General features: G+C 43.7%; 2 protein-coding genes across 5 annotated transcripts in view; both read left to right on the top strand.

Annotated features, from left to right (window-relative positions):
• The first annotated feature begins 527 nt into the window (after window positions 1-527).
• LOC108545729 (uncharacterized) lies at window positions 528-14965 on the top strand. 4 transcript variants are annotated; one of them, XM_017897492.1, is made up of 6 exons: window positions 528-708; window positions 3591-3708; window positions 9469-9585; window positions 10431-10933; window positions 11070-11560; window positions 13707-14965. In XM_017897492.1, the coding sequence occupies exons 2-5, from the start codon at window positions 3598-3600 to the stop codon at window positions 11554-11556; spliced, it is 1218 nt and encodes a 405-aa protein (XP_017752981.1). In that variant the 5' UTR covers window positions 528-708; window positions 3591-3597; the 3' UTR covers window positions 11557-11560; window positions 13707-14965. The 4 variants fall into 4 exon arrangements, with proteins under 4 accessions (XP_017752981.1, XP_017752980.1, XP_017752982.1 ...); XM_017897491.1 differs by lacking the exon at window positions 13707-14965 and having other exon boundaries at window positions 11070-12324; XM_017897493.1 differs by lacking the exons at window positions 528-708; window positions 13707-14965 and adding an exon at window positions 829-932 and having other exon boundaries at window positions 11070-12325.
• A 2250-nt stretch (window positions 14966-17215) lies between these two features.
• The window catches only part of LOC108545728 (protein split ends), a 179784-nt gene continuing 178622 nt past the window's right edge, over window positions 17216-18377 (top strand). The window contains exon 1 of the mRNA XM_017897489.1: window positions 17216-17400. Coding sequence (XP_017752978.1) covers window positions 17386-17400 — 15 coding nt within the window. The 5' untranslated portion in view covers window positions 17216-17385. The remainder of the gene's footprint in view (window positions 17401-18377) is intronic.

Below are 18377 nucleotides of genomic sequence, written 5' to 3'. Positions count from 1 at the left end.
GATGTAAATTGCGTGCTAAGCATACCAAGGAGAAACTGCTTGATAACTGCTTGGTTACGTTTCGGTATATATATATATATATATATATATCGATATACAGGCAAAAATATCGATTTCCACGTGTGAGATATAACTGATCTTTTAGACGCTTAGTCTATTGGTACGTTTATATATTCGTAAAATAAATGAGCGTTTTTTGGTAATAACCTTTGATAAAAATGGAAATGATACCTGTGTACGGAGAACAATTTCTAAACGTTCCTATTTTCATGCAGTACGAAGTGCCGAGAGGTAAGTAGCTTAGAATATAAATGATAATATCGACGAGAAAAGTCTGTGTAAATCAGTTTGCATGATTTCGATTCAACTTTCTTATTCAATTCGATTTGCTTCGAGATACCGCAGCGTGGGGTACTAAAGGTTAATGTTACGGCATTGGAGAAAAAGAGCGCCTGCGCTGAGACTAGCACGACGGTGTTCGGTGCAAGGAGGGTAACGGTGACCCAGGGGCGGCAGTGCGGGTTCAGGGGGCGGCGAGGGCGGGTGCCTCCGTTGGAACTACCCCTTGACAACAGCCCGCAACCATTCTCACCACCGGCCGATTTCACGCCGCGTAATTCTCCTTTATTTCGACAATCGAACGTCCGTCGATCGCGGTGACCGTTTCTCGACTTACTGGAACAAGGGTCACGCGACACGTTTACTCAGGTAAATCGAAGAAGCGTAATGGTAGTGTTCGTCGGGGAATGAATACGTATTCGCGATAAATCGGCACCCTGGGTCGACGACGAGCTGCTTCGAAGCGATCTTCTGGCGGTGGTGTGTCTCTAGAAGCTCTTGTTTGTTGCGCGTCGAGCGATTCGGATCACATAGTGCTTCCTGTTGTGACGTTATCGTGACACTGGCGTGATTCTCCGCAGTAGTCGCTGCAAGTAGGTATTCGTTGCTTGCTCGTCGATAAACGAAGATCCTTTGTACGCAGCCAGGGATGCTGTGAGTGTGCTACGTTTCAATTTGCATCGGACTTTACTACGGTTATCGAGCAGTTACTTGTGCGTGCCTTTCTCTCCAATCTATTTAGAAATATCCTGACGCCTCTAAACGAATACGAGACTCGATCGTAACGTGTTCGATTTCCCTACGAAAACAATAGTCGTTGGTATACAGATATGCGGCGCGAAGGGCCAGTTACGGTAATAAATTGCCAACGATAAATCCGCGGAGATATCTGGGCAAAAATGTTCTCGCTTCAGAAGCGGGAAGAAACGAGACACGGGCAGTGAGTTCAAAAGAATTATTCTCTCTACCGTTCCAACGATTTCACGGGTCATAAGGGATAATCCTGTTAACTTAACTTCTCTCGGTGGGGTTATTTTTTCAGGCACTTTATTGTCTCGTCCTCATTGAACTGTTTAACCGTGCGATAGGTTTCCCACGACCACTTACTAAAAATATCGCTGCTATGATACTGCGTGACTAATACTTGTATCAATCCCGACAGCAATCGAGTCCTACTAACAGGTATGTTACTTTCCGATTTATCCGACTTACCGAGAAACTGGAGATCATGGAAAATCAATTTCGCGTTGGGAATAATCGATCAGCCCTAAAAACGAGTTCGTCCGTAGAGAACTCGATAAAAATTCAATGCTTTAGTGCGATTTTCCGATGTCGCACCACGATGTTTATACGTGCCTTTAATCGATATTGTCCGTATGTATTTTCGGTTCATCGATTAAACAGCAATTAATCTTCCACGGTAAAGGTTACAACGTGGTTGGAAATTTTAATAGTTTGTTTTTGATGAATTCAGTTTACTCTGACATTCCGCCCGAAGTACTTTCGTAACACGAGCATCGATTTGTCAACAAAAATTCTCGATAAAAGGAAGTTACAAAAGTTAAATGTTTATTCAGTCGGGGCTAAATTTAATCCCATGTGAAAGCTCTCGTCGATAAAATAAATCTCTAAGCAAAGAAATTTTAGAGAGAAGGAGAGAGGGAGAGAGAGGGGAGATGACTTGTCTTAATTTCAATCAACGTCCGTTCCCTGTCACGTTATTTATCGCAATAACGGTCCGCGTTAACGCGGGACCCGAATACATTGTTTTTAAAGGCATTATCGTCTTCGAGGTCCGCCATTATCGGTTAATAACGAAGAATACCGAGATTACATTACCGTCGAAGACTTTTGTTGACAATACCTGGCACAGTTAAGCGCGTTACTGTCACAGATAATCGTAGACACTTGACAGATAATGTGCTTTAGGCTCATCCAATCACTGCGAATAGAGAGAAAAGATCGAGTCGCCTTAAGTCACTAATTCTCTAACCATCGAGGTCTTCGAAACTCTCCAGGGGCCATATTACGACGAATATCTTAAATCCTGGCCCACGGTTTCAAACACGTTCTCCATTCTCGAGTCTTCGAGTTTCCGAATTCCAAATTCCCCGGAGATCCAACTTTCAAGGCTCGAGGACTCTGCAACCTACTGTTTCCACGAGTTTCCACGTTTCCGTGTTTCGAATATCCCGGATATGAAACTCGAAGAAGCTCGTATTAGCCTGGAGTCTCGATCGCGAAGAAATTCCGCGTCGTGATCACGGTGCGAGCCTTTCAGACGAGGAAACCGATCTCCGCGGTTACCGTTCATATTTCCCCTTCGATTTTCGTGCAGGAACACCGGGAGCAATCGCTGCTGGACCAAACTGATATTCGCTCGTCATTTTCTAACGAACGGGTTCTCTCTTTCGCTGGTACGTGGAAGGTCGAAACGATTAACACGTACGACGATGGATACGAGTCTGACCGGGTACGGACACACTCTACTTGCCGATATAAGTCAAAGTCAGGCCTTGAATGCGAACATGGACTGTCGGTTCGCGAGTCTAGCACAGGATAACGCTTGAAAGTTCAAAAGTAGCTGCAATTATGTAATCATCGTCGCATAGAAGGTCCTATCGATACAGATCTGCCAAGTAGCGCGGAAACGAGAGTCAACCCGTGGCTTTAATGCCCGTTAATCACGGACCAATTTACCCCGTTTTCGTCCTCGAGACGTCTCGACGCGGTCGAAACGATCATTCCGCCTTGACGGTTTCCCATCGATCGTCTCGCGGAAATCCACGGTGGAAATGTGGCACCGAGCGCACAGAGAAATTATCGTTATCGATAGATCCGCGAGAAATATTTTCCAGCCGGTAGCCGCACCTTCTCGTTATATCGCGAATCGTTCTGCATCGATCTCGACGTCGTGGCTCGAAGGTCGTTCAGTGTCAAGATCGCGCTAATCTCGATCGTCGATCGTTCAAGGTCACGCGCAAGAAATCTCCCAGTGGTTGAAGATCGCTCGAAGGTGCGATCGATGAGCGTTTAAGGGATATCGTTGGTTGAAAGGTCTGGAAACGCGAAAGCGAATTTCGACGGGGTAGCGAGTTTTCGCGAAACGAAGCGCGAGTGTAAGGAATTTTTTCCATACCGAGTGATTCCGACGAACACGATACGAGCAGGCACATAGAGTCACGTGTTTTATGGGCGGTGAAGACCGACCGGGGTTCGAAAGTTCGTGCCAATGATCTCTTGGTAATTAGTTTCAGCATGGAGTGCCCCGAAGCGATGGAACGAGGCCGGAACTTTCGTCTGCTCGCCGAGGAAGAGCTGTCTCGACTCTTGGACTTCCTTGCTGGCTATCTTCCCGAATCCCTAAAGGTGCGTGCAATTTTCTTTCCAATCTTCTCGAATATCTTCGAATCGAGAACTTTCGAGCACCCGAATATCTTACGATCCGTCGCAATTATCGAACGAAGACTCGAATAATTACAGGCACCGAGTTACACCATGTTTAGGCAGCCCAGCTCGGTAATTAACGACATCCTTTCTACGCGATGCCCAATAAGTCACGAATGACGCACGTGGCTCCACGGAAAAATCTAATTTGTTCCGTTAGGCGTGCAAATTAGTTTTCCCTGGCACGCGAATCTTCCCTGTTTCTCTCGCCAGTGTCGCCTTTTTCCACTAATAATAATCCCCGCGATATCGATATCGAGAGCAGTTACGTTTCGAAAAAGGAAATAACCGGTTTTGCAGAGAGTATTCGAGTGTTCGCATAATTACAGTGGTTCTCCGCGCGAACCGCCGCGTCTGTTTGCAGTTTTGCATGGCTCAGCGATGATCGGGAAGAAAATTTAATCAGTGGCTGTAGCCGTGTCTTCTGCTCGAACGAGCGATTCGGAATCGCTCGGTTCGACGAGGCCTTGAACTTTGTACGAAGGTGCCTTCGTTGAAAGGTGTGCAGACGCGCGTAGGAAATGCGACACGCGTAAATCTACGATTAATATCGCAAGGTTAAGGTCTTCGGAATTCAGCAACGCGATGGCGATAAAACGTGCCAAAAGGAATTTAACGCGAACGAAGGCCGATACTTGCACGCGCTTGCCACCTCTGAATTATCGCTGCTGCGAGCTCCCGAGTCCTTGGAGGACATCGCGAATTCCACGCGACCATTCGGCATCCCTAAACTCCCAGCGCGATTCTAAACTCCGAAGAACGTTGGCCGATGCGTTCGACTATGAGGTTCGACTTCGTATCGAGCCGATGGAGAATAAGCCACCGATAGAACAAAGGGAGTACCGAGAGACAAAGGCGATCAAGGATATTCGAAGTAAGGAAAGGAGAAGCGAGGAAGGAGAGATGGGAGAAAATTGGGTGAGCGATAGGTGGTGGGAGGATTCCCTCGGGAATAGGCGGCGGGGATCGACAGGATAAGATTACCGGTGCAGAGGAAGAGATCCTTGCGTAGTATTTCCGCCGTAACCCGGTCTAAGTGGTCGACCGTTGCGCTAGGTTAGTGTCAAGGTCGCAGCTGGCACAGGTCGTTTTCCGCAGCGGCCTTCTCGTCGCGATATTTGCACGCGGCGACGTAAAACGGCGCGAATAACGCGGCGTGATCTCTTTTTTTAAGCGAGGGCACAAATGCCTGGCTAGACACGTATGTATATGATACCGGGACTAGGCTGCAATCCCTTTGCCGATACGTTTCGATGGATCGGACGCGTGTGTACCGATTACGCGATTGTAAACCGTGTCCTCGTGTTTGTTACCACACGCTCCGTGTAAAAGCTGATATTTGGTTTTTTTCTCGCTTTCACCGTTCCGCCATTGCATCGTAGAAGGACTCGCGACGGTCTATTTCGACATCGGTACCAGTAGTTTCCTATGCACGTACGTAATGTCGCTTTACGTGCTGATTTATCGTCGTTGACCTACCTAAATCGCTACGCGTCAATAAGACGATGTATCCTGTATCACCGAACGCCATTGTTATCGGTATTATCAAGCGGTATCGAATATACTAATAGAAACGATAGACCGTCGTTTATGTACTACGTATAGCTACGAAGTATCACCAGCTCACTCTTGGCAAGCTCGTTCAATTCGGAAGGATTAAACGACGTTTGCTTCTATATACCACTATATGATACTACACCCTTCTTCCTCGTACGATTCGATGGCACCTCCGTTTCATCGATTCTCGAGCATCCTACGAATAACGACTGCACGAGCTATCTCGCCTCCCGCGGTTTGAATAATTTTTAACAACAATGTCAATAATAATGGCTCGCCGTTATCGACCGTTCGCGATATTATCGCCACGCGTTTCTCGATTCCCTCCCACGCCATGCATTATGTCATGCATAAATTCGAGCGCACCGTCGAGTCGATTTTTACGATTACCCGGGCTGCAACGTCGAGTGAAGTTTAACTAGCGAAAACGCGGCGATTTTAATACACCCGATAGACGACGGTGAATGCAAATGGTACCGGCGCGGTGTAAAGTGTGACAGTCGGTCAGCGAGAGTGTATTCCAGGGAAGGATTTAAACCTGACGGAACGTTTAATCCGATATGCTCTCTCACCGGTATCGTTTCGCGTACCCTGTTCGCTTTTTCCACCAGACTTTCCGATCTTCTTCTTCGTCGTCCTCTTCTTCCCTCTTCGTGAATTTAATGAAAAATCGACGCGAGTGAGTAATTTCTCTGTACAACTTCGAATCCCGAACGTCGGACGGCATTGCGTAGACGTTGACAAATGTGTCGTTGCTGAAATTTCACGCATCAAAGAGCATCATTGCGTCACAGTAATAACCACGGTTGGTATCGGCGTTATTACGACTTCATATCGCTTTACGAGTGTACCATAATACCGATATGCGGAATACTCGAACACCTGGCTCGAAAGTAAACAACGATCCTTATTTTCTCACAAACATTCGAATATCGGATCGCAGTCTGTTCGTGGAGCGTATTTATAATCGAGTACGAATGGTGGTGTATAATCGCGGTGTACTCGAAAAAGTGGCAAACTTTTCGGTTATTTAAAACGAGGCAAAGGGGAAATGGAAAGGAACGAATTGCAAAGAGACTCTCCAGGCTTCGATTCCTTTCCTTCTCTTTCGCCTTTCACTCTCGAGCCAGCGAGTTATCGATCTAAAAAGAGCTTTGTTTGTTGCTCGTCGACGGCTGGCGGGACTACCGGTGTTACGACTGCTGGCCACGCCACCTCGATTCCGGTACCGATGTGCAAGGTGTAGCGGAGTTAAGGCCAAGGTTGCGTTTCCATGATCAACGCATGGTGTCGATCTCGTAATCTCGCCGCGATATCGACCAAGAGATTCGTTCTTGCGACATTCCGTTGGTATTCGATGTCGTAACCGTTTAAACGTTATCGAGAGAGCTCGTCGATCGCTTATCGGCGATCGCCAACTCTCTCTCTCTCTCTCTCTTTCTCTCTTTCTCATGTCTGACATAACGTCCGCGAGTTTACCAGCTGTATTACGAGTTCGCGAGTGTATACGTGCGTACACGGGAAACGTTTCGCGATCAATTTTTTGCTCCGTTTCGGCATACCGTTATTAGTTCCATCGACGTAATGTTCCCTGGCAAGATTTTCAGTTAGCCAGCCATTCGGGTGGCGAAGAGCGGCTCTCAGCGCTCGCAGTGGTTATTTTCTTCTTGTTTCTCCCGTCCCGTTTCGCGTTCGCAGTTTGCGGGATTCGGAAGAGTTAACGACGCCCGTTGGTACTCGCGTTGCGCCGCTATAATGCTTGGCCAGCATGAAACGATGGCGCATACCGGCCGCGTCGTTTATCGTCGAATAAAGCTGTGCCAACCGACGAAAACGCAAGGTCAAGGTCGTGTCCGGACGTGCACACGCGATGCCGTATGGCTTTTTCGAATCCGCATTTGAATCGATGCTTCTTGCACGCTTACCGCGTCACGATGATCCTTAACGGGCTACGCGGTAAGCCTGCTCCAAGCGGCTCGATGCTCCATCGTCAGATGATAGATAGCTTTTCGGATTCGAGTCCTTCCCAATCGTCTCTTCCTCTTTCCTTTTGTCTTCGCCACGAGCAAACCGAGTTGGGAAAAAAGAGGAAAAGTCCGACTACGGCGTCTCTTCCGCTCTAGCTCTAGCGAGTGTCCACTCCGGAGAAGGAGATTGTTTGCTGCGGTAACAAGTGGCGACGCGGTGAGACAACTATAGTACTCGGCTGCGCATACTGACACCGTTTTCTTTTTTCTCTTCTTTCGTATAAATAGCCGCGATATATCCGTATCGTGGAAAAATTAATCGACCCGTTGACGAATAACGTGACTTCTTTTCCTTCCTTTTCCACGACTTATTTCCCGATCGAAGCTTTCGAAATTTAATTAGGGTTAATCGCGTTTATATATCGAACATAATCGGGTTGCCAGATCTAGCTTATCCGCGGCCACCGCCGCGTTTACGTGTCGCTCTATTATTAACCTTAAAGCGAGGAAATTAGGTTGCATGACTTTTAACTCGCGTTAAGTTCTATTAATTCAATTATGCTACATTTTTTAACACGTCCCGATGTGCGCACGTGCGCGATGCCCACGATAAGTTAGACAAACTACCTTTGTTTGACCTTTCCTAGCGTGTAAAGGAATATGAAAGGAATACGAAAGCGGGGAGAAAGATATACGTATAGAAGGAAGGTAATATAGGAAGAAGACGACTAGAGAAACAAGATTGCTACCGGCATTTTGTATCGATCAAGCACGAAAGGTGGGAAGACTTCTTCGAAACGCAGCTCTACTCTCGACGCGACAATTTCGTCTAGTTCTCTCTGGAAGTTAATTCGAAATTTTCATGGCGCAGTATTTTCGCTTTAAAGAACCGAACGAATCGAGACAATTCCTGCAGCTTTCTCGTTTGCATCATCGTTCCTGCCACTTTTCGAGATCGAGCCAGCGATATGCAAATTTATGCCGGTTATACTTCACGTGTCGCATATGAAGCGTTTTATTACACGACATCTGTGCGGGGAAAAATATTTCGAGAACAAGCAACAGTGCTTATATTCTCTTTCGGACTGTGCGAAGGACTCGCGTCCTTTCGGCATCGATCGAGGATAGATTGAAAAGTTCGTGCGTCCATGTACGAATTCGTTTAGCGAATGTTGGAAGAATTAAAGGATTGTGGGACGGATATCGAGGGTGACGGATAAAACATGCGTGAGAAATAAAAACACGTACGGGTACGTGCCTGTTCCGGGTTGTATTAAAATTCCGAATCGATTTGACGCGTGAAATCGCTAGGACGTTTATCGAGTATCGCGTATGATACTCGATGATCGTCCATTCTGTCCGGTGCAACGGTTATATAAAATCTAGGACAGACTATGGCGTTCCGCAATAGCTTCCACTGTCGATTATTTACTTACTTTCAACCGAGAGGTTGTTACCGAGCCAGTAGCTCGCATCGTTCACCGCGTAAACTACATTCGATGTGTTTACTTGGTAATAGACACAGGTTCTTGCAGAACTTTTGGCGACACGTTTCCTATTTTCATTGGCAACCGTAGGAACTCGCTAACGTCCTTCCGATTCCCGTGCGATGGTCGCGACGCCGTGGCCGTCATCGCTGCAGCCGCCGACGCGATGGTGTCGAAAGTGGCCGAACGAATGGGAGAGTTACCCGTTGGTTTTCGTCGGAAAATCGAAATCATCGCGATATTTGAGAAAACGAGAGAAAGAACATTTTAGACACGAAGGTATCAGAGGTAGCACGTGGTAGTTTATTTTAAGAGCCGACGTCTGGAGCGTCGCCCTTGGCTAGATTCCTCTTTATCCTGCTGCTTCCTCGTAAATATCCAGCTTTTCATCTCAGACGTTGCCTTTAGTCAATGCGCACCGCGAAAAGAAACCTTCCCTTTAACTACCCCGAGAGCTTGTACTCCTCTAATTCTTCCGCGAGATGAAAAGATTTCCAACTGTTTCTTCGCGGACCTATAGCTTTGTAAATGCACCGTGCAAAAGGATTACTCGTCATTTTGTTCGTTTATTCGACACGGTGTTATTCAGTTGGGAAACGTAGCTCGAAAGAAAGTATAAACTCTGCGAAATTGTTTAAAGCTTTTAACCTAACTTTGTCTCTGTTTCGCAGTTCCATCAAACTTTGTTGACCTACATGCAAGACAGAGTGTGGGACTTTAATTTCTACGTGGCTAACGGCTGGCCCGATGATGCGATATGTTTACATTTTCCAGGCATGACGTTATCCGTGAGTATAAAATAAATCTTCGTTAGTTTTAGATTATCGTTTAAATACGATTGATAATGTCTCTGCTACACGTGGCAAATATAATTTTATTCCATCGAGTGTACGCGTCCGAGAAAAAAGAAATATCGCGAACATCACTCGCGCGATTTATCTTCCTCGAATAGACGTTCAGCCACGTCCACTTTTCCTTCGCGATCATTCATAAATCATTTCGACGAAGCAACGTATTCGATGCTCTCGCGTCGATCCTTTTACGCGAATAAAAATCTTGAAATTGAAAAGAAAACGTATCTCGCGTGCCTTCGGCGAATTCATCTTGTTTCCGAACGGACTCCGAACGGATCGGATAGAGGTGCAGAAAAGTTGGCCCAAATCCTTGCTTGGCTTTCGGCCAATCTTTTGTTTTACAGCCTTGCCAGTTCATTTCCTGACCTCACTCGTGACTCCCCTAATCTACCCCCTATCTTATTCGATGCTCTTTACTTAATTAACGTGTCCGCAATCTTCGTTCGTTCGATAAATCGTTACCGTCCAATTCTCCTGTCCTTGCCGAAATTTGCCAGTTCGTAAATCAAAACTGGCGAACTTTGATATTTTCGATGGTATTTGTCGTTTTGGAGCGAATCGAAACCGAGGCGTCTAACTTGGCTAACCACCGAGTTATATTCCGAATGGAATTTCGTGCCATCGAAACAGAGGACAGAGTAAATCTGAACGTTAAGCGACGAAACCCCGCGATAAATAATTCATGCGCCAGAGGCCAGGGCCTCTCGCAACTTCTCTTAGTTTTAGCGCCGGCAGAAGAGCAATCTTTTCCTTAACATAATCGCTTCATCGACTTTCAGCCCCACGGTCTGCTGTTCGAAAGCGTGGGCGTCTTTTGTCCCAACGACCGGCTGGAGCTGCTTAAGTTACTAAGGGAAGAGGACATTTTGATCGACTGGTCGAAACCGCTCTACATCAATTTTATTCACTACGATATCGCCGAGGAGTTGATGCGCCTTTACGAGGATATCGGCACTATCGAGAGGGTAGTGGGCGATGTGTTCATGTGCAAGGATCCACATAACGTAGATCAGGTGGCGAATCAGGAACTGGACGAAGAGGCCGATGTCCAAGTTCAACCGTTGAAAGCAGAACACGCCGAGGGCATCTACGAATTGTACCCCGCCAACGATATGGAGTGTCACGAGGTTTTCCTACGTTTGATCAGGACGCTTCCGGCGGCTGGAGTGTTTGCAAAGGGTAGCCTGGCCGCTTGGATGGTTCAATCTTATTACGGAGCGATGTTTTCCATGCAGACCAAGCCGGAATACCGAAGGAAGGGTTTCGGAACAAAATTAGCAAGGTAGACCAATTTTTCTCTTTTCCATGGAAAAATCTCGCGTAATTAGATCGTTGCTCGATGAGTAAGTTTAAAGCCGATAATCTCGAAAATGTCTTTCACCAAAGATACTTCTGCATTCATAATAGCAAACTCGTAGGTACCTGACGAAGCGGGTTGCAGACAAGGGTTACCAGCCTTTCGTGGTGATACGTCCAGAAAACGAAGCCAGCCAAAGTTTGTACAAGAAGCTAGGCTTCAGGAAGCTCTATCAAACTGTTCGAATGACGTTCATGCCTTTGACGTGGCAGGACGAGGAAAACAAGATGAATCGCGTTTTAAGAGAAAATTTGGAGAATGCTGTCAGACAGCTTACCATCGAGCAGAAGGTAGTGGACGCGTTCAGCAACGAGGAAGCCGTAGAGAACGAGGATGAAAATCCTCCGGCAGGGGACTGCGGGGAGAAAGAGAGAATAGAAGCGTTCGCGTTGTCGGATAAAGAAAATGCGGAAGAAACAATCGATGATGATGATGCTGCACGGGCCAAGGAGAACGAGGAAACTGCTGATAACGCTGCGGAAACGGGGAACGAAGATGGTAGTAATCAGGACGATGGGGGAACAGACGCTGGTGGGGATGCGGAATAATTAAGTACATGTTCGATTATTCGATAAAAGGTCCATGATTTACGTCGCGTTGCTCGCTCGGGGATACGCTCTTCTTTTCGGGGCCGATAGGAGAAAGAAATCATCGATCGATCGTTAGAGATTGAGCAAACTAGCCACTTTTGCCAGCAAAAATTCTAAAGTTCACTTTACTCTTATAAAAGAAAAGCTAATTTCAAACGCACCTTAAATAAGCTACAGCTCTCGTTTTAGAAAATTTCCTAAGGCTTTTGTAAGCAGACTGAATCTATGCCGCAACAATTGAAAGTATTAGTTGTGATAGGTATGGTTTTGGACTGTCGATCGATGATGCGTCCCAAGATGGCGGCGGCCCTTCGTTAGGAAGAGCCCTCGAGCGGCACGAACGACACGAGAAAAGAGAAAAGAAATTATTTTAAGAAACTTAATGACTTTACGGCACCGCGTTCGTGCGAGGCTTCAATTCGCGTACGAAGAGATACGAATCTACGTACGGGTTCCTCATATCAGACTGCTCGAAGTATGTCGTCGAAGTAAGGTCTCAGGAAACAGCTAGACGTATCCTTTGAATTGCCAGGGTTAGATGCTTTCAAAGTCTATCTATACCTCGTCAGGCATCTTCCTGTTGTATTTGGTGGGTTCATTATTTCAGATGTTTAGTGTTGTATTTGTGACGATTGTATATCTACGTAGAGTATATTTCCAAGTTGACCCGAAATTAATCTATAGTTTGATCGCGTCTTCGGGCTAATTATTATATTATAACTGATATTATACATTTATATCCTTGACAAAATGATACGTGTTCTTATTGAGTAATACGCGAGTTTCATTGTTGTTTATTGAATTAAACGTAATCGACAAGTATATATTTAACGAGTACAAATTTCAACGTAATCGGTTTCTTATCCGAAAGAAAAGAGAAAGAGAGCGGGAGAAAGGTAGGGGAGGGGGAGAAAAGAGTAAGGGAAATAAATGAAAAGAGAGATGGACGAAGGAATTCGTTGATCTCTTTGGCGACCAAAAATTCTGATAGACTTTGAATTACGTATCCCGCGTATCTAAACGATGAATCCTATCATGAAAAACGATGTAGCAGCGCGACGAAAGGACGTGAAACACGTCGACCGCTTAGAAATTTACGCGCTGAATCAATCTGTGATTATAATTTCCCTATATAAAGTAGCGTTTTGAACAAAAATTCAGAAGCCTCGTGCGACCTCGACACGCTTTCCTTAATACAAGTAGAAGCCAATTACTGTGCCGGTGCGCTCGACCGTAGTAAATTTCAAGCACATTGAATTATGGGATAACAACTTTGACTCGGCAGGATTGAAACAGGGTACTGAAAGAAATTTTGTTCTAAACTTTATCCACAAGCTTTCAACGCACTATGCATGTGACTGTGGCCCCATTTCGATAGGGTATTTACTTAAAAAGCCTTACCTAGCGGCTCACGTCTGTTTTACGATTTCAAGAAGTTACTCCGATATTTTTTTATTCCGAACAGGATGGTTTCTATCGGTACGAAAGGTGTTTGGAGAGAATCGCGAATGTGGCAAGTGCACAGACACAGCGATCGGTCTAGCGTGCGAGCCAATGATAATAATAATATTATTAATAATAATAATAATAACAATAACAATAATAATAATAATAATAATAATAGCGATCATACAATTAATATTACTATTAGTTACAGAATATACATGTATAATATGAATATACGCGCAAAGGGAAGCCCGATCAGCCCGGTTCGCTTACTGAGGAATCCTTTTTAGAGACTAGGTAGTCAATATTTGTATCATTTTTTCTATGTTTCACAGATGAAGCGTCTTATCAATGATACTCGCTAGCGGGAAACGCGCGTGAGAGAGAACAGGTTTACAAAAGGTCGTAGCTGGGACGACCGGGCAGTTCCTCGAAGGCCCTCAATGTCCCTCCTTTATTTTGGATTTTCGACGTTTCCGGGGGCCAGCTGTGATATTTTCCCCACTCCACTTACGCTCTGGTCACAGTACCGACGACATTTAGATTTAGACGAAAATTGATCGTTGTCGATGGGACATGCTGGAACTCCTTGAATTCCATTAATATTTTGTTACCGATGTGCTTGGAATAGCGAATAAATTTATTATTTCGCATTGTTTCAGTTATTGACTCTTGGAGGACCAACGAAACCAGTATTGGCAAGACTGGCGTAAAACGTAATATTCGAAATTATAATAACGTTCGATTGATCCGAAAATTTATCGTGATTATACGTAACGAATTGCTTCGTCCTCTGAGCGCAAAAACGTTATACAAGAAAACGTGTCACGTACGTTACTCTGACCACGTTTACGAGCAACCAAAATTCGATACGTAATTTATCCTCTCTCATCGCAGTGTTACGTAACTGCGATATATCTGGAGAAAAAAAGAAATTCGAAAATACTCGGTCGTTTAAACGTACGCGACAATGTTCACGTTCAGTGTCTAGAAAGAAAATTACGTAATTTCCTCTATTGCTTGGTCGGTAAGCCTGCGAAATTCGTTTTGCCATCTTGCGTTATAACAATAATCGTAACCAATTATCGACCGCGATTTCGTATACTTACTTTCTTCTACTGTGCACAAGCTCGAATGGAATTCTCGAGTGCGATTAAAGATAGAACGGTTATTACGAGAGATACGAATTTTTTCGAATCGAACGATGGAACGAAGAGGAAAGCAGTGAATTTTAACTTTTAAATAATCCCGAATCTCAAGTCGAAACACTATGTGATTTTGTGCACAAGGAAAACTTCATCGTAGTTCCTACTTTTAATACTAGATAGCGGAGGTGGTTAGGGGCGCTGTCGTCACCGCAGTTTCCCTCCGATTTTAACTTTTGTTGCGCAGTGCAATTCTCGATACGATTCGGTAACCGCGTCATGTCAATTATAATTCCAAGTGTGATAAAACTATTACTTTGTGCGTCACGTAATCAGTAATTAGTGCTAGAACATCGACAAGATTTTGTTCTTGTTCAAAGTTACATGTTCGGAAGCGAATAATATACGAATACCGACGAAGTGTGCAACTGCGAAGTTTTTATAGCAAAGAAACCGTTAACCGTTCGAGACCCAGTTGACAGATGAATTAACGGATCTATTTCTCTGCGTTGTCGAAAATTTACAGGATTATTCCTATGCCGTTTGTTCAACCATATCGAGTACCGTTTATAAATTAAGGTAAAAATTAACCAATATATTCGTGTAAACGTTAGTTTCGATAGATATCGATCGTTCTGGCGCTAAAAAGTTTCATCGATTTAGTGACGCGTGTATAATTCGCACAAAATGATTTCTCGTAATGGCCGTCCGACGTGTAATTCCGTTGCACGGGTTTCGTTACATCAATCTCCAATTATACGAATCAGATTTTTGCTTTTTATCTCGAAAAAGTTTTGTTAGAAGGATAATGAAAAATGGTAGTTAATAAATCGAAAAGACGAATTTTCGGAATAACAAAAATCTTTTATCTTATTTTTTCATCGATCCAAGAAATTTTCTCTCTCGGCTTTACCGATATTTTTAACAATTTCAGGCTATTAAACGTAATTATGCGAAAACGTAATTCTTCCATCGTCGATCATCTCGTACGTTTTTCAACTTTATTTTCGTTTCTTTTTCTCTTTTTGTTTTTTTCTTTTTTTTTTTTTTTTTTTTTTTTTTTTTTTTTTTTTTTTTTTTTTTTTTTTTTTTTTTTTTTTTTTTTTTTTTTTTTTTTTTTTTTTTTTTTTTTTTTTTTTTTTTTTTTTTTTTTTTTTTTTTTTTTCTGTTCACTTAAAAATCATTTATTTCTATGTTCGCGTTTAAAGGATAATTTCGTTCTTGTAAAACCAATGCAACGGAAAGTTCTAAAAATATGTCTGAATGGAAAAATGAAAAAGAAAAGTGCAACAACGAAATAATCACACAATTAAATCTATACGAGCCTGCATCTATAGTTTGCTAATCGTAGTACCGTGCAAATCAATGTGTCGCGAAATAGGCCTAAAATCCGTCTGTCGACACCTAAACATGTTTCTTCTACACTTATTGTAAATATATATATAGGAATGTATATGAAACATATATATATATTCCTACTTCCTCGTGCACGTTGCCTTCCGCTACAACAAAATCTTTATCTGGAGCAACACTTAAATCTCTGTCATATAACATATGAAAGTTATACAAAAACTGTTGAATAAATAAAAAAAAGAATTATATCGCGAATGGAAAATTATCGGGTCTATTCATTATACAGGGCGAGAGAACGTTAACCTATGAAGCGAAATGTCTGAGAAATGTAGTTTGTTTACTGTACAAGTAGACACTGATTTTTGTAACCTGTGTGTTCGATAAAGGCAAACAATTTCATCGTGAGAAACGCCAGTGTTATGAAAATTGGACATTGGAAAAGAGCTTTGGGTAATAAATGGAACAAATAAATGATGTTTCAACGGTGGTGTAATTTATTACGCACTTTTATCGACACACTTCTCCGTATATATCGACCGCGTTCGTTAAATTTTTAAGTACGAGTCAACCACATGTCGCATAAAACGGTAAATCGTTACAATATTTTATGTTTTCGCACGATCCGGATTATTGAAATATTCGGTTATTTGCTCGAGATCCCTACTGTTCGCTTAGATCGATTTTTCACACGCGTAAAAAATTTTTTATACGTTCTAAGAAAATTTTACAATCTCTCTGACACTCTTTTATTTTACGTGGTTAAGAAAGAAAGGAAAGAAGAAGAAAAAAAAAAGAAGGAACGAAGAGAAATCGATTAACGTTTGAGATAAAAATTGTTACGGTAATAAACAAGTAAATGTAACCGCACTTACGTTGAACGCAACGATTAAAAGAATTCGTAAAATACATTCGATGCGTGTTGCTGTTTTATCAACGTTGCATTCGATCCTTGTAGACACAACATTTCACAACATTGATTAAATAATTATACAAGTTAAATTTTTTAGTAAACGACACTTTTGCACTATCAGCTGTTGGATACTTTGAACTGTCAGTGCTCACAACAGAGTCCATAAATTTGCATTGCAAGTCGAACGTCAAACGTGCAATATTCATGAAAAAAGTTTATCTGTTCCCTGAAATCCAATCAATCACGGAATATTAATATTCAACGCAGATATAGGAAGATAGAAATTTCCTCGAATCTGATAGGTCTGTAACGCGAAGAAGTATCACCAGTAGCACAAATTCGTAGATCGGGTTAAGGTTAGAGCACAGAAATCGGCCGTATATGTGTAACCGCACGTATCGTTGGTAACTTTTTAGACGATGATAGAAACGGAAGATATGCCTAATGGTCGTAGAGGAAGATCGTGATACGGTAGAAAAGAGTACGTAACCGCAAAGGCAAGAGTTTGGTGAGAAAGAAGCACACGGTGTAGAAAATTGCAAACGTTTCACGATGTACTGCACTAAGCGCTCTACAAGAAGGAGAAGAGACGACAGGTGACTGGTGGCTGCGCCATGCGCGTTGCTCGCTCGGCCTCGGCATCGCTCGAGCACGCTCGTCATTGCTCGGGCGCCTCCGGCGGCGAATGGTGGGGCGAGCAGTGTATCCGTGACGTCACATAATTAGAGTAAATACAAAGTAGTCTTGATGGGACAGCGGCGTGCGCCGCACCGTGAGTCGCTGGTCCGCGCGCGTCAAACCTATATCGTTTCGATACACGCACACCGCGTTTGTGTAGCTCGTGATATATCGCGCTATGTGCCGTCAGTGTGTGTGTGCCAAAGGATCCTAGATGACTGTGGGAATAGTAAGTGACAGTCGTGCAGCAAAGAAATGGAAAAGATAGAGGTGAGCAACTCGAGTAACTTGAAAAATTATAATTAAAAATTGTCTGCGCTGGCTAGTACGGATTCCGCGCGCCTGCGATCTTTTTCTTCCCTCGTTCGTTGTCGAATTCACTCGATGTGTTCTCGCTCGTCCGTAATGCAGAAGTGACAGCGTGGTGACGAGTGGGGGAAGGGGTAGTCAATGGTGGGGAGACGATCGTGTACTTAGACATCTGGCAACGAATGCAATTGTGTGTATCTTCAATGTGCCACACTATTAGACGGACTGATTACCTCTCCCTCCTCCGCCGTTATCAGCGCGTTGTCTTTCTCTGTTTCATTTTCATTTCTCTCTGTCAACTTTGTGATTCTGCTTTTATCTCTCTCGCACGTTTCTTAGTCTCCCTCCTCCCCCCATTCTATCCCCCTCCGCCACCCTATTCCACCCCCACTCTTTCTTCTCGTTCTTTCTCTCGCTCATTCGTATGCTTGCTTACTATTTCTCTCTGTTCTTCTCCGTTTACATATCTCACTCGCTCCCTCTCCTTCTCTCTTTATCTCTTGTATTCTTTCTTTCTCTCTTTCTCACGCTTCTACCAGTACACTTTGTGCTTCTTTCTCTCTCCCTCTCTTTCTCGTCTTCTCTCACTCACAGTTAGTGAGGTATTTATAGATGTGCCTTAACCCGATTTAACACAGCCACCTCGACTCGCATTGTCCTAACAACGATTTAATGAGAAATTACATTTTTCTCCGAATTCTTTACCGCTCGTCTTTTTTTTTCTTCTTCTCTCCTTTTCCTTTTCTTCCTCTTTTGTCCACGCTTTCTCTTTTTTAGAAATATTTTGAGCTAAATGGAATCGTAAAGGAAGGGTCTCGGGGAAAACACAACAGCTCTATTCGTGCACATGTCCAAGAGAGTCGAATCGATAAGTATGTCCGTTATTATTAGGATGAAATATTATGGTACAACCGGTGGATAAATAGAGCGTCGTCTGT

This window comes from Eufriesea mexicana, unplaced genomic scaffold (assembly GCF_001483705.2).
Source record: "Eufriesea mexicana isolate 0111107269 unplaced genomic scaffold, ASM148370v2 scaffold486, whole genome shotgun sequence".
Classification (NCBI taxonomy): domain Eukaryota; kingdom Metazoa; phylum Arthropoda; class Insecta; order Hymenoptera; family Apidae; genus Eufriesea; species Eufriesea mexicana.
Note: the sequence above shows the minus strand (reverse complement) of the source record. Positions and strands in the feature narration are given on the sequence as shown.